The sequence below is a fragment of the Onychomys torridus genome, chromosome 14, assembly GCF_903995425.1.
Source record: "Onychomys torridus chromosome 14, mOncTor1.1, whole genome shotgun sequence".
Lineage (NCBI taxonomy): Eukaryota > Metazoa > Chordata > Mammalia > Rodentia > Cricetidae > Onychomys > Onychomys torridus.
In genome coordinates this window covers 72,984,135-72,998,370 of record NC_050456.1, presented here as the reverse complement: position 1 = coordinate 72,998,370, position 14,236 = coordinate 72,984,135, and the positions used below count along the sequence as shown (strand labels likewise).

General features: G+C 40.7%; 1 protein-coding gene across 2 annotated transcripts in view; it reads right to left on the bottom strand.

The window, feature by feature from the left end:
• Positions 1–9,559: 9,559 nt before the first annotated feature.
• Papola (poly(A) polymerase alpha) overlaps positions 9,560–14,236 on the bottom strand; it is a 48,719-nt gene continuing 44,042 nt past the window's right edge. Inside the window, exons 20-22 of one of the 2 annotated variants that reach the window (XM_036206306.1) lie at positions 13,550–13,612; positions 11,937–12,011; positions 9,560–9,845 (exon numbers count right to left, since the gene is read on the bottom strand). In XM_036206306.1, the coding sequence (XP_036062199.1) occupies positions 9,750–9,845; positions 11,937–12,011; positions 13,550–13,612 (234 nt within the window). In that variant the 3' untranslated portion in view covers positions 9,560–9,749. The remainder of the gene's footprint in view (positions 9,846–11,936; positions 12,012–13,549; positions 13,613–14,236) is intronic. The other variant, XM_036206307.1, reaches the window with a different exon arrangement.

The following is a 14,236-nucleotide window of genomic DNA, read 5'->3' as shown; positions in this document are numbered from 1 at the left end:
TTTTCTTCAAACTGGTGGAGGTTTTCCCAGCATGCAGTGCACCGTAGAGCCAGGTTGGAATTCACTGAAAAGGTAGCTGCCAACACATCCTTGAACAATACCTGGGTCCTACAACCACTGTATTCGTCTGGCATGATGTGTTTGCCATCTCTTTGTTTGCGCCACATCCCCAGGCAGCCACCCCGCAGTGTTCTCTCCCCACCTTTCCCAATTTCTAGTAGCCTGCAGGAAGCAGCTTACCCACACTACTCCACACTTGATTCACCCATGGTGCTTTCCTCTTTCCCCGTCCCAGCGTAATCTGGGAAGCCTCAGTTGGGCAACTCACACCACTACATATAAACCTGAAAAGTCCATGACAGCTGGTTACAGCATTCGGATGAATCCTGACACAATGTTTATCTTCAACACAATCTCAAGCCTTCCACCTCTCCAAGGGTAACATTTCTAAATCTTACCTTGAACCCAGGTTGAAATCACCACAGACCATTTATTTACCTCAATGGAGAAAGTAACAAAAACTTCCAGCTGTTGAGGCCAGTGAGCACTGGGGAATAATCAGGGGACTCAGGCCACTCAGCCAGCAAGTGCTAACATTGAAGACAAACACTCTGAGGCTTGCAAATGGACATTCTTCCTGACAATGGCTGTAATTTGGGTAATTTGTTAAGCTTGGTTCAAGAGTAGCTCTGCTGGCACTTTTCACATGTCCCAAACCTGTCACAGATAAAGGAGTCTTCTATGAAAGTCAGTATTCACACATGAAACCAGACATCCTGGCCACAGTGCCACTGGCATTTCAGGCTTTACATACAACAAAGCCTACACATCTTCTCTTATGAGGTGCCCACCTTTCCACAGGCCTTGGTGACTTATGCCCTACACACCATGGCGGGGATCCTCCTTGACCGTCTCCCTGGAGTAGCTAGCTATGCAGCAGGTTGAAAGATAGTGTATCGTTCACACACGAGGCCCTGGGCTCACTCAAGCAACACTAAACATGCATGCACCACCATGTACCCAGTGCAGACTTTCTGTCTAACACAGCTCTGCTACATAGAGTGGCTTTCTGTGGTTACAAACTCTGCAGAAAAGCCAACCCTGAAAAAAAAAGCCGGGCTGAAGGAGAGCTCTGCTGCCACGGAACCAATTAGGCCTCAGAACTTACCCTCTATATGCTACGGTTGCCAGAGCCTTCCCTAGGCCAAGCCTGAAGACCTTCCATTTTACCTTTCCTAGCAAGAGTGAGTCAAGAGAGCCAACAACAGCAGGAAGGCCCTACTTCAGTCAGACAGCTAATTAACACCAGATATAAACGACTACTGTACACCAGGCTCCTTTCCTATCGCCTACCACAGTGGACTCCCTGATTATCCTGAAGCTTGAAAATACCTGAAAGTCAGCCATAGTGGTGCAAATCTTTAATCCCAGAACTCAGCAAGCAGAGGCATGAGGATCTCCATGAGTCTGAGGCCAGCCTAGTCCACATAGAGTTCCAGGACAGCTAGGGCTACATGGAGCAACCGTCTCAAAAAACAAAAATCCAAACAAAGGCCGGCATGAGCTCACCCCACCCTCATGTACAAGCTCTCCATTTCCATCACAAGCATTAGCCACCCCCAGGGCTGGCACTAAGATGGAGGTCTGCACTTACTCCTTCCAGACTCCTGGACAAATGCAAGGACTGCACAGTGCTGTGTTCCTACAACCGCGGGCATTCCAAAGGTTGAGCTAGGATCACGAGGAATGACAAGCCAGTCTGGGTTATATATCAAAACTGTCTTCAACAAGAAAGACAAGACAAAAACCAAAAAACCCCAGGAGTTCCAGGACAGCCAAGGCTACAGAGAGAAATCCTGTCTGGAAAAAACCCAAACAAACAAGCAAAAAACAAAACCAAAAACAACCAATGACAGACCTGTAGATCTGAGAAATGTCTCCCATTAGAGATGGGTCAGAACTTCCTTTTGAAGGTGACTGCTAAAACACAGAAATCTTGGCTCAACCTGAAACGTCAAATATTGCCCAGAGATAGCAATTACAAAATATGGATGCCTCCCAGAGTCAACATTTGAGCCAAAGCTGCTGTAGGCAGCTAAGTACAACCTTACTACTCAGACCTGAGAAGAATCACAGGAGCTTCACAGAAACAAATTACACATAGAGTTACACATTGGGAAGGTGACTAGGGATCGAAACCAGAGCTTCATATATGCTAGACAAGTACTGAAAAGGTTTTGTTACTGTATTTAAAAATTAACTTTGTGGACCATGAGTTTCAGGAGAGTTTTGGTTAGTGACATCATCTCAAAAAGAAAAAGATGTTTTTTTGTTTGTTCGTTTTTTTTGAGATAGGGTTTCTCTGTGTAGCTTTGGAGCCTGTCCTGGCTCTACAGACCAGGCTGGCCTTGAGCTCTACCTGCCTCTGCCACCACCGCCCAACTGAAAAAGGAATTTTTTTATTCAGAAACTAAAATGTTCAGATTAAAAATACAAAAGCCACGATGATTTTTAAAAGTCTCCTTAAAAGAAAAAATCCAGTAAAATGTTACATGCAACAAAACTGAAGCCAAAAGCATGTACACAGGACCATTTTAAAAACTGTAGCCCGGGCATGGTGTCATACACATTTACTCCAGCACTTGGAGGAGAGAGGCAGGAACACCTGTGAGTTAAGGCCAGCTTGGTCTATACCAGGAGTTCCAGGCTGGCTACAATTATGACCCTGACTCAACAAAACAAAACAAACAAAATCAAAGAAAAAAGGCTGCAGGAACTAACTGGACCCTTAAAGTCTCAAATGTTAAAAGAGCCAAAAATTATGCACAGTAGTATATGTAGTATGTATTCTGATACAGAATACCAAGTTTGAGGCAATGGGCTACTGGGTACTGGACTCAAGGCAAACAACAACAAAAAAAAAAGCCCACACAAGCCAAAATTCTAGTTGCTAAAACCTTTCTGCAGGCAGACCGCATGCCAGCAGCCTAAATTCCCCAGCAGCATGGGAATTGAGTCACACTGGTACTGCTATGACATTCAACACCCGTGCTCAGTCAGTGCGTCCTCATCAGGACTTATAGGACGCAGTCTAGAAAAAAATGTAGGCTTTCTATAATAAAAACTAGTTTTCAGAATAAAACCCAGTATTTATTAAGTCAAATCAGGGTGAATTATGAGTACTCATAAGAAATGACAACTTTTTTTTGCAGTGGAAGGGTCACAATGCTTATCGGTTGTTCTGAATGTCTCATGAATCTGAGACTAAAAAATGAGAAGGCAGGAAAAATCCAAGAGAAACAAACGCAGGAGCCTAATAGTGCAGTAAAAGCTCCAACAGTCTTGGCACTGTGTCCAGGCACGGTCGGTTCTCTGCTGGGGGCGGCATTCTTGGCTGTGAAGGCAGATCATGCCCTCTGTCACTCATGGGGAGCAGTTCTGCCCAACTGTCTCTTTTCGACAACTTTATCATCAATCTCTTTATTAACAGCTCCACTGCAGTCAGAAAACGCAAACAAGGACCCATTCTCATGCCAGATTTCTGGAACTCACACAGCACCAGGAACTACACAGTGTGAAAGTTTGTGAAGAGGGTGTTGTGCCAAGAGAGACAGTATCTACAAGACAAACACAAAGTCAGGACATCTACCTCATAACATCAAGATATACAGACTAGCTTGCTTATGTCTAAAATCCTAAATGAACCCAAAATATCCACATCATGTATGGAGGCAGAGGGGCCACAGTGGCCAAGAACCACATAGAAGCCCAGACACACCTTTACCATTTGATTTCCAAATGTCCTTGAAGCAAAAACTACTAAGTTCCCCTCTTAAGACCCCCCAAAAACTAAATTGTCTTAGGACTATGTGACACCACTATGGAACACACAAGACTGAGACGGATGTCTCCAAGAATTCTAAGAGCCCCCACCAAACGAGAATGTTTGAATTATTCAAGCTACTTATTTTCAGCATAAAATCTGTTAGATCAAAAGTAACTTATAAATTAATTAAGAGAAATACTTCTAAGAGGCTGGTAAAATATTTTAAGAGATACACACATATAAATATATAAAAATCAGGTCACATCCACAAGTATTTAATTGACAAATTTATCCCTGCTGTGTCTTAAAATGAAGCACACAATCTGAAAAGTGCCAAATATCAAGAGCTGCCCCTTGGCCTAGCAGGTGCATGCCGACTAGAACCAGTTCCAAACTAAGACCTACCTACCTACCATAAAGATTGGGTTATTGATAATACTTTCTTTCAATGACTCCTGACAACCTCACAAGATGTTTTTATGATTCTGTTGCTATTTTACTCCTGGATCCACCTTGTTCAGAGATCAAGCTGTTTGCCTACGTGTTTTCGTGTTGTCTGCCTGTGACCAGTGGAGAGGAGACTAGAAGACCAAAGTGATGATAATGGAGAGCCTGAGCCCAGGCAAAACAGTTTTCTTCCTTTCAGACAGCAAAGTAAAATACAAACGGACACATCTTTTGAGCTTTGCTTCATTGATTCTGTGACCCAATAAGCAATTTCATAAAGTCCTTCTCACCACTTAAAGTTAAAAGTGTACTTCCAGACACACTGCTGTTTGGACATTATTTAACTACATTTCCCATCCTACTAAGTCAGGAGTGGACAAAATGACTTGATTGCCATGCAAGCCAGATTACTTGTTTAATCTCTGGAGCTCCTGTGGAAAGAGCAGGAGAAGTGCCTCCTCAACACTCTTCTGACCTCTATAGGTGCTGGGTCCCATCCATCTGCACTCACAAACATACATCACACACACGAGATGACACATATTAACCAATAAAGCCACAGCGAAGACTGCAAGTCAGTTGAGTATTGCAATACATGCCTGCAACCCCAGCACTCAGGAGGCTGGGCGGGAGAATTGAGGCAACTTGAAGCCAACCATGTCTACAGAGAGGACAAATACCCCATGTCATAAACCGTAAGTGCACCACCCTAATAACATCAGACAAGACTATGTGAGCCAGCTGTGGCGGTGCACCATGGCCCCGGCATTCTGGAGGCTAAGGCAGGAGGATCACTGCAATCTACTGCAGCCGCTGCAGACATATGCTCACCAAATGAAAGCAGGGTATTACAAGGAGAGAAGAGCTGCAACCTTGACACACACACCAGTTTTTAGAGTCTGAACTCAACATAGCTGCAACCCTCCTTTCAGAAGGGGCCAGGACTCGCTCTATACCTGCTATGTTGCAAACCTCAAGGGTGCCTCCATCTTTCTTTTCAGCTGCTACCATGCCATACAGACTGAAGACGACCCAGAAGTGTGGGGCTACACATCAGCTAAGTACTTCAGGAACCCAGGAAGCTATGGGATGCTGGAGGCAAGCATCCTCACAGGACAAACACCATCCAGGTGACTCTGGGAGAGCGGGTCTGAGGCATTACCACTCCTACCTAACTGTCAACCTGGATACAGTGCACACTGGTGAGCAGACATGGGTCACCACTGCAATCAAGACTGAACTGCTATAAAGTTGTAGGGAGGGGAAAGCTCCCTAAGCAGGCTGTCATGATGAAGGCCAAATTCTTCAGCAGAGGAGCTGAAGAGAAGATTAGGGAGTTTTGGAGGTACCTGTGTCCTGGTGGCTTCATGGAAGTTCAATAAATGCTGACATAACCAAAACAAGAGAACAAATAAAAAGCATCTAGGACTGAGACAATGACAAAGAAAGTGTGCTCCAATCCCTTTCAGCAAACAGTGACATTGGATCAGCAACTAGGACATTAGCAGAACAAAGGAGACTTAAGGAAGAAAGACTTAAGGAGACTCCAAGAAGAAAAACACAGTAAGGCCAAAGTGACTCCCCAAGCAAGTCACTTCTAGAAAAAAACAGACATACCATCATTCACTTGGAGTTCTCTGAACTCTATCGGTGTTTTTAGGATTGTGCACATCCTGTTGTTAGTCTCCATGGCTGTTAACCATGTACAATGGTGCTGTCTGCACCTTCTTTCAAGATCACAGTGCTGTGGGTGCAGCTCGGAAGTGCTTGCCTACCACATAAAGACTCAGGTTCTGCCCCAGCCCAGCAAATAAAAGAGCAAATCAAATCAATATACACAGTGTGCCCAACAACGTAAGAATCCTTTACTTTTCTCTTTTCTACCTTTAAACTTAGGGAGGAAAATTTGGCAACAATTTTTAAATTGGTAAAGGGGAGGAAAGAACTGGTTCTACAAACACAAGAAATATCACACAGAATTAGACCACTTGTTTCTACACACCTGAAGGCCAGGTTTACACAGAATAAGACAGTATCTTATTTACCGAGCTCAGGCATGAGTCAAGACAGCATCTATTTATGGTTTTGGTTTGAAGAAAGCTAACGGAATTGTGAACTAAAAAATAAAACATAACAATTCAGGCCAAAAGGCAACTTATTTTCATTGTACTATTCATTTTTATTAGAATTAAAATAGGCAAGAGATCCAAATGTGTGTGCCATGCCTTTAGAAAACAATTCACCGTTCTGTTCAAATGTACGCAAGCACACTAGGGTCGCACGGTTCAGCCTACAGTGTGTGCAATAGTGATTGGTCCTTTCATATGTCAGTTACTACTTGGAGCTGCTCATCATTTGCTGCCACCTTGGATGCAGCCAGAATTAACATTATGCAGAGCTTTAAAATATTTTCTGTGTAGAGAAAAAAAAAGAGGGACTAATTAGAAAATATAAAAGTTTTATTCCAGAATTTACCCGAGCCACAAAACATGTTCAGTTATCACTTTATTGATTTAACAAGATGCAGGAAATGCCTATGGACCACGCAGGTGACAAAGCTCAGGAAGTCGGGTCCAGTCTGTGGCTAGTTGTCTACCAGGGTAGGAACAAGGTAAGCTCAATTCTGTAGCAATGGAGTCCCAAAAACTTTTATCATATTTTCACTTTTGCTGAATAAGCCCCAAACTTACATTGTGTCAAGAAGAAGCAACCCCTGAAATCATATAGTTAAGGAAGCTTCTAAGAATCTGGAGTTTTAGAGATGGGATGAATGTACACAGTTGCTAACCCTTTGGAAAATGGCTTTTACATAAAGTCTCTCTACTGAGACACTAAGATAATCCTATCTCTAAAAGTTAGTCAACACAAATCCAAAGGATAGTCCACTTCTATTCCATACAATGTGAGGTTTTAAGGAAACGCCAGAATTTGACTCAGTTAAAATAAACAAGATTCAAACTGATTGTAGACTACAATTAGAAATGTACCGAAAAACAACAGTGCCATCTGCTGACACAGAGGGAAATGCAAACTGCTTTGAAAGCTAGCCCTGTGAAAGGGCCTGGAGTGGAGTCCACAGGCCATAGGCACCAGTACACTAGATATCTGCAGTATGCGGTCCAGGCAGAGCATTGCCGCAGAGGGTGGATTGCTCAAAGTGAATTAGTGGTAGCTATACTCACGCTTCCCTCCCAACCATCAAACATGTGAAAGGCAAACACCTGCCACCATGAGATGAGTTAGTAGTGGGCTGCAAACCTAAAACCAATCTGCCAAACGTAAGCACACTAAATTCCAAATCTTCACTTGGGGCCAAACTGCATAGTTATAAGTAAACCAATTTCATCACTGGAGGGGAAGGAGACACAGTCAAAAGAAACCAGCCAACTGTGGGATTGTGCTGTTTTTTTTTTTTTTTTTTATTGTGTTTTCAATGGAGAAATACATCATCTGTTTACAAAATAGCTCTTGAAAAATACAAGGAGTACAGATACTATAAAACAAAGCAAACTCCAGTCATGAGACACTACTTACATCATGCGAAAGCAACAGTCTGATCTCCAGGTTATGAAAACTAGAATTAAAAAGTCACTACACAGAAAAGATCCACGTCTCCAGCCTGGCGAAACTTGGATGCAGTTACATGGAACGTTTATTAAACTGAATTTTTCCTCAATGTGTAAACAAAATGACAAGACTAAATCTGTGCCTGGTGATGTCACTCTAACTCTGAAGCTACACACACGGACACCGTTACATGTCACCTGTTAGCGGACCGTCTTCTTTACTCAGTGGTGGGAGGAGGAAGGGAAGGGGAGTGCAGAGCAAGGGTGGAGAGTAGAAATACTGTCTATAAACAATGTAAGTGCTACAAAGAAAGCCTTCATTACTGCATAGCTTAGGGAAAGCCTATACTCCACTTCAGAAATTCATTCAGGACAGGGAAGAGTTTTAAGTAACTGCAGTTGAACATGAAAATGCATGAATGGGTAATAGAATGCAGCGAAATAGAGGATCAAAAACCATGCTCACACAAAGATCTGCTGCTACAGGTTTGCTTTATCCAGATTAAGAAAGAGTAAATTTATCAAAATCTGGCATCCCTCAGACGTCACAAAGATGGACGAGAATTCTGCTACTTAATTATGAGAAATTATTGTCTTTAAAGGAGGTTTCTAATTTTTAGATAGAACAAAAAAAAAAATTCAAAAGTGGAGAGCCGACTAAATGTCAGGTGCTTGCTAGAAATGATTTTTAAAATATTTCTGTATGTAAAATTCACTGACAAATTTTGATAAACTGGTTAAAAATAAAAATTAGTTTAAAAATCTGGAAGAAAATGCCTTTTTGCCCACTTTTAAAATTGAAAACCAATTTGTCTAAGACAGAGTTCTGTGGAGTGCACAAAACTCCTCTTACAGATCAAAGGGCAGCAGTCCCTGGGAGATGCTTTGCAGGGACGGCTCTCAGTCACTCTCAGGTGCCAGCCACGGGACCAAAGTTAGTGCTCCGTGCCATGGAGCCACAGGTCACTGGTTCATGTCATGGCTTAGGAAAATACTGGCATTCTGGTTTCTGTGTAGTAAGCCTTACCTTGTGCATACAAGCAAAAGGGAAAAAAGAATAGAAAAAAGGGGGAAGAGGAAGAGCTTCTGTTGTTCTGAAGATAACAGACTGAAGGCAAAAGAACAGAGAGCTTCACAAAGCTCAAGGACCACACTGTTGGCTGACTGCTGATTTGTATGCACTATAAAACAACTCTATAAATAAAAGGAATATATATTTCTTAATCATAACCCCATCAAAACCAAGTATCTCCTAATTCTTCTTTCCGTGTCCAAAGTATACCCTAGCATTGACAACTGACCCTAAGGGTCATAGCTGCCTCTTAAGGACGGAGCTAGGTGTCCTCTTGTCCTCTGAGGCAGAGCAGTATACCGCAGCACAAGGTATCCAATTTAAAGACTAATTGTAAAGAAAATTCTTTGGGGAAAAAAAAATTGAAAACCCATTAAGCTGAAAAATCTAAAATTAGTTCTACTTTCTAATAAAAAATACATAAAAGTGCATCATCAGAATATGGAATTCTTATGCCAGTTTGTATTGCAATTTTTCCAAACAATGCATCACACATAAACCCAATCTGGATGTCAATTATGGATACAAACATAGCTTGAGGGTTTTGTTTTGTTTTTTTTCCTTCTTAAAGGCAGTAATTTTTCTGAAATAGTTAATGTAACTGTTGCTAACACAATAATAATAGTACTCCTGGCTTCGCATACTAACCTGGACTTCTGATCAAGTGCTGATGAGCCCAAGTAAGGGAGGTCACCAAAAACCTAAATCCACTGTCAGTCATGTCTAGTCTTGTACCTTCCATTCTCCTTGGTTTTTCTTTCTTTTCTTTTCTTTTTTTTTAGCATCTGAAGACAACAGGTTGAGTTGGCAGATACTGTTTATGGACCCTGAGGTGATTTTACCGATTCAGTCTCAGTTTTATTGAATTCTTGATAACAGGAATAGGATTTGCAGGGAGAGCAGGGATATCAGAAAGGTCTGTACTGGATGTTTTCTGAAAATGAAATCAAAGAACACATCATGATTTCAAACATTGAAATTTACAATGGGATGTATTTCCCACTGCTTTATTTTCTAGGAAAAGATGGAGCTTTATTATGAAAGGCAAGTATTCAAATAATAAAAAAAGTGATTCTAAATGGTATAACATGTAATACAAATAAACATAACTAGTACAATCACATATATTCTACACTTGCAGAAATTTTCAAAATAGCATGAATACTAACAGTATTTTCACAATATATCAAAAGCTCTTCTAATAATTTCAAATGCAAATCTCAGAATGCTTCACTAATAGTCACCTATAAAATAATTAATGTTCGACTGTATTTAGTTATGCTACTAACAGCTCTAACAAGAAGAGGTGTTGGAGCGCCCTCATGTGGAGGAACACTTAAATGTACCTGATAACACAGAAGCAGCCGTTTGCAGTTCTTTTCTGACACTATAAATTATAAAATTAACTGTATACAACTGATTAATTATGCCAACTTTTAGGAAATTTAAAAAACTGCATTACACAGATTATATCACAAGGCATCTTTAACATTCAAAAATACAGAGATAAATCATAAAATGTTTGATGAAAAGTTTCCAAAGATATACAAGTTGAGAGCATTAGACAATGAGTCTCATGTGCTCCTCCTCACCCAGTGTCAGCAACAGCTAAGTTGAAGTCAATCTACCTTCCTCTGACCTTTAACCTTGGATTATTCTGAAGCAATGGAGATGGTACCAATTCATCTGTAATTACCTCAAGATGTAGCAATGTTGTGTTTAGACACTACCATTTCCTCAGAAACAAGTCCTTCCATATCACCACAGGACATAAGATGCATTTTTAAAAAGCAGCATAATTGAAGTGGTTTTTTTCTTTGACTGATTTATAAATTCTTTCATTTGAATGAAAACTCTACTGATAAAAAAAAATTTCTTTAAAAGGCAACACCAATGGCTTGCCATGCTGTGAGGATGTTCTCAGTACTACAAAATGCAAAAACAAGCAGCTGAATGGTAAATGTGTCTGAGTATCAATACAAGGCACACTTCTCATGTTATTTTAGCTACCTCTCATATATTTTAGTTGATGAAAGGGTCTAGAAATAAAATTATCTCAGAAACTGAGCAGAACACTGTGACAGCAGTACATTGTGGACGTTAACACTCAAGAAGAGTATGTTCTCCATGACCACACAACTGAGCCACAGCAGAGCATCATGGGTGGCATCTGGCTCAGGGACACTGCTCAGTTAATCCACTTAGTAGTACTTCAAGAAAACACTGATTTTTGTGCCCGAGTTTCACCTAGATTCTGGTGTTGTTTTGCTTCAGTTTAAAGGGATTCAAGAATAAATAAATAAATAAATAACTGTTTCAGAAACAAAATGAAGGTTTGCAAATCTATGAAGATAAGGAACTATCACAGTAGAACACTAGCACGAATTGATTAGAGTTGTGTGCTGTGTATACTGAATAAATAACATCTGTACTAAAACCAAAATGAGATAGAACACACCTTAAAAATTAAAAGATCAGGGACCCAAAGGCAGATGAGGAGCTCCTAGGCTACATAGAGAGACCCTGACTCAAAACCCACCCATGCTTAAGTAATGAACAAATGAAGTAGAATGAAAACCTCTAGAAGCCTGGGCAACAAGGCCATAACCATTTTTTGTTCTGTTTCCACTGTCAGTTTTTGACCTATAAATAGACAGCCATATCATCACAAACACAACAGTAGAGGGTCTGAAAGATGTGCCATGTAATGGGGTGCTACAGCTGCCTCCTTTTCCTTTGATGGGGTCTCACTACACAGAACTCAGGATAGTCTCAGCCCCTGAAGCTTGACTCAGCCTCCCAGCAGCTGGGATGCCAGTGTATACGACAACTCTGAGCTGGACAGAACATCCTAACAGCTCAGAGTAGCAGCTCCAAATCTAGCGTCTGCCTGCATTTAAACTACAGGAAACCTATTACAGTCTTCAAGTAACTACTTCCCAAACAAAACTTGAACAGTCAAGCATGAACACTCATTTTAAATCAATATACTACTCTAATAGCACCTTGCTTTTGCACTTAGTACCTGAGAGGCCAAAAGAGAAGCCGAGGCCGGAACAGTTTCTGATTGAATCGCACTTGTCTCCATATCAACTTGTTCCTGGGAGACAAAGGATGGGGAGAGGGGAAGAGAACGTTTAAAAAAATAAGTAAATAAAAATCAAAGGGTATAAATGGGCTAATAAAGAAGACAAATTAGGGAATGGAAGGTGGAGAGAGAGATGTACTTACATTACATCACAGTGTGTCATCAAGCCCTGTTATAGGTCATTTCCCCATTTCAGATATAAACTATAAGGTGTGGTCAAAATAGCTCATAATTCCCAAATAGCTCTAACTTGGACATTTTAACAAGTACTAATTAAAGGTATACACAGGTACTTCAGAAATGTTACCCAGACAATAATTAACAGAACATAAACCCAAAGAAAGTTCTTAACTATGTGGGGAGAAAATGCATAATGTTAGTAAATAAAATTACTCAGAGGCACAAAAACTGCCCCACATCTGTAACTAGAGTAGCCAACTGTCCTTTCCTTCCGGTCTCTCCTACCCTCCTCAATCAAGCATCAGTTCTGCCATGAATGAATGTCATCAGTCAACACCTGGTGAACTGTGTCATCCCATGGCAGCTTCACTCTCAAGTAGTGTATAAAACACACACACACATGAAAGTGCAGACTAAAAACCTATTTCTGAAATATGAAAGCAGGAAACATCACTACTTTCCCTATGAAACTGAAAAGGGCAAAAGAGACATGAACACCAAGAATGGAGGAAGTCTGGAACATGTATCAAGTTCTTAAAAATGCATTAAAAAGCATAACTGAATGGCAGGTATTTACAATACCGCAATGCTGCAGTGGGAAGGTGCAAACTTGTTTTTAATGGGAACAACTGCCAATAAGAAGCAACTAGTTAGGTGTGATTAAAAAAAATTTCCAGTGCAGTCATTCTGCAGATTATATAACATAAATGTATTTTCTTGGTTTGCAAAGTGCATTATAAACAGAAAATAAAAGGCATTGGTACACATGCATATACACAAAGCTTGAAAGACAGCAAAAGAATACTTATTAACATATTCTTTATGGGGATTTGGCTAAATAGGAAAAGTTAAGCCTTGGGCATATTTCAACTTTTAAAAATACATCATTCTCAGTCTTTCAGTTTGATCACAACCAATCTCTTCCTCATTATCTACCTCATTCAAGCCAATGACAGCTGAAAACCATTTTTCTCAACAAACCCTGTCAGACCCAAGAGTGGACGTCAAAGTCTCATGGACTGCCTTGAATGACAAGCCATCAAGCAAGTAGTGCTTCCAAAGGTTAGCATCTCTTGAGTGAAAAGCATACCCCCACCCCCTGCCCTTATTGCCCCACGTTCCCCAGCCCACACTTGCTGTACTGTCAAGTGACACAAACCCACACCACTGTCTTACCTTCTCTAAGTTCCTGTCTTACAGACTGCTCTACTGCCAGTTTCAGGCATGAACTGACATTAAAAAGAAACCAACAGGTCTTTAAAGACAGTGCTAAGAGAACCCCACACACTCCAGTGAAGAAACAGTGCAACAGCAACAGGCACCTTCACCATGTCTGCACTTCTACCCAAGAGTTGGCTAAGTTAGTATACCTTTGTTTCTGTTTTATCATGTCCACTCAAATCAAGACAGTTAGCATCTTCACTTGTTTCATCCTGTTTTTAAAAAAAAAAGCTTTATTCTCCAAAATGAAAAATTTAGATTATATGCCAATTAACGCTTTAATTTATAAAAAATTTTCAAACCTATAAAGATGAAATAGTCTTAAAATAGATCACAGGTCTCTTTAAAGGGGCTTTTGAGAGTAAGTAATTTAACTTAGCTTTAATAAGCAAGCACCAAGATTTTTAAACATGATAAAAACTGTTTTTTGTCAATCCCCATCACATAAAGTACATTCCCCAAACCACAAAGCTCATGAAATACTTTTCCTAAGGAAAATATGGTTCCCTGATCAAACAACCCTCAGAATGAGAACAGCAGGATCCCCAGTGAAGTAAGCTCATTGTGCCTACTAATATACCAAATGACCAAGAAATTTTATACAGAACCTTCCTTTAACTTGTCCAAGCATAACTACTCCAGAAACACACACCCTTTCCCAGTAGAGCATCAATATTTGAAAAGAATGCAGGGCCTAAGTAAGGTCCTCCTTGGGTCTTAAAGACTATGCTAACACTATTTTCGCAGCTTTATTTATTATACATGTGCACAGGTGCATGTGCATAAGTGTGCACATGAAGGCCAGAGGGTAACCTCAGGTGCAGTTCCTCCTGAGC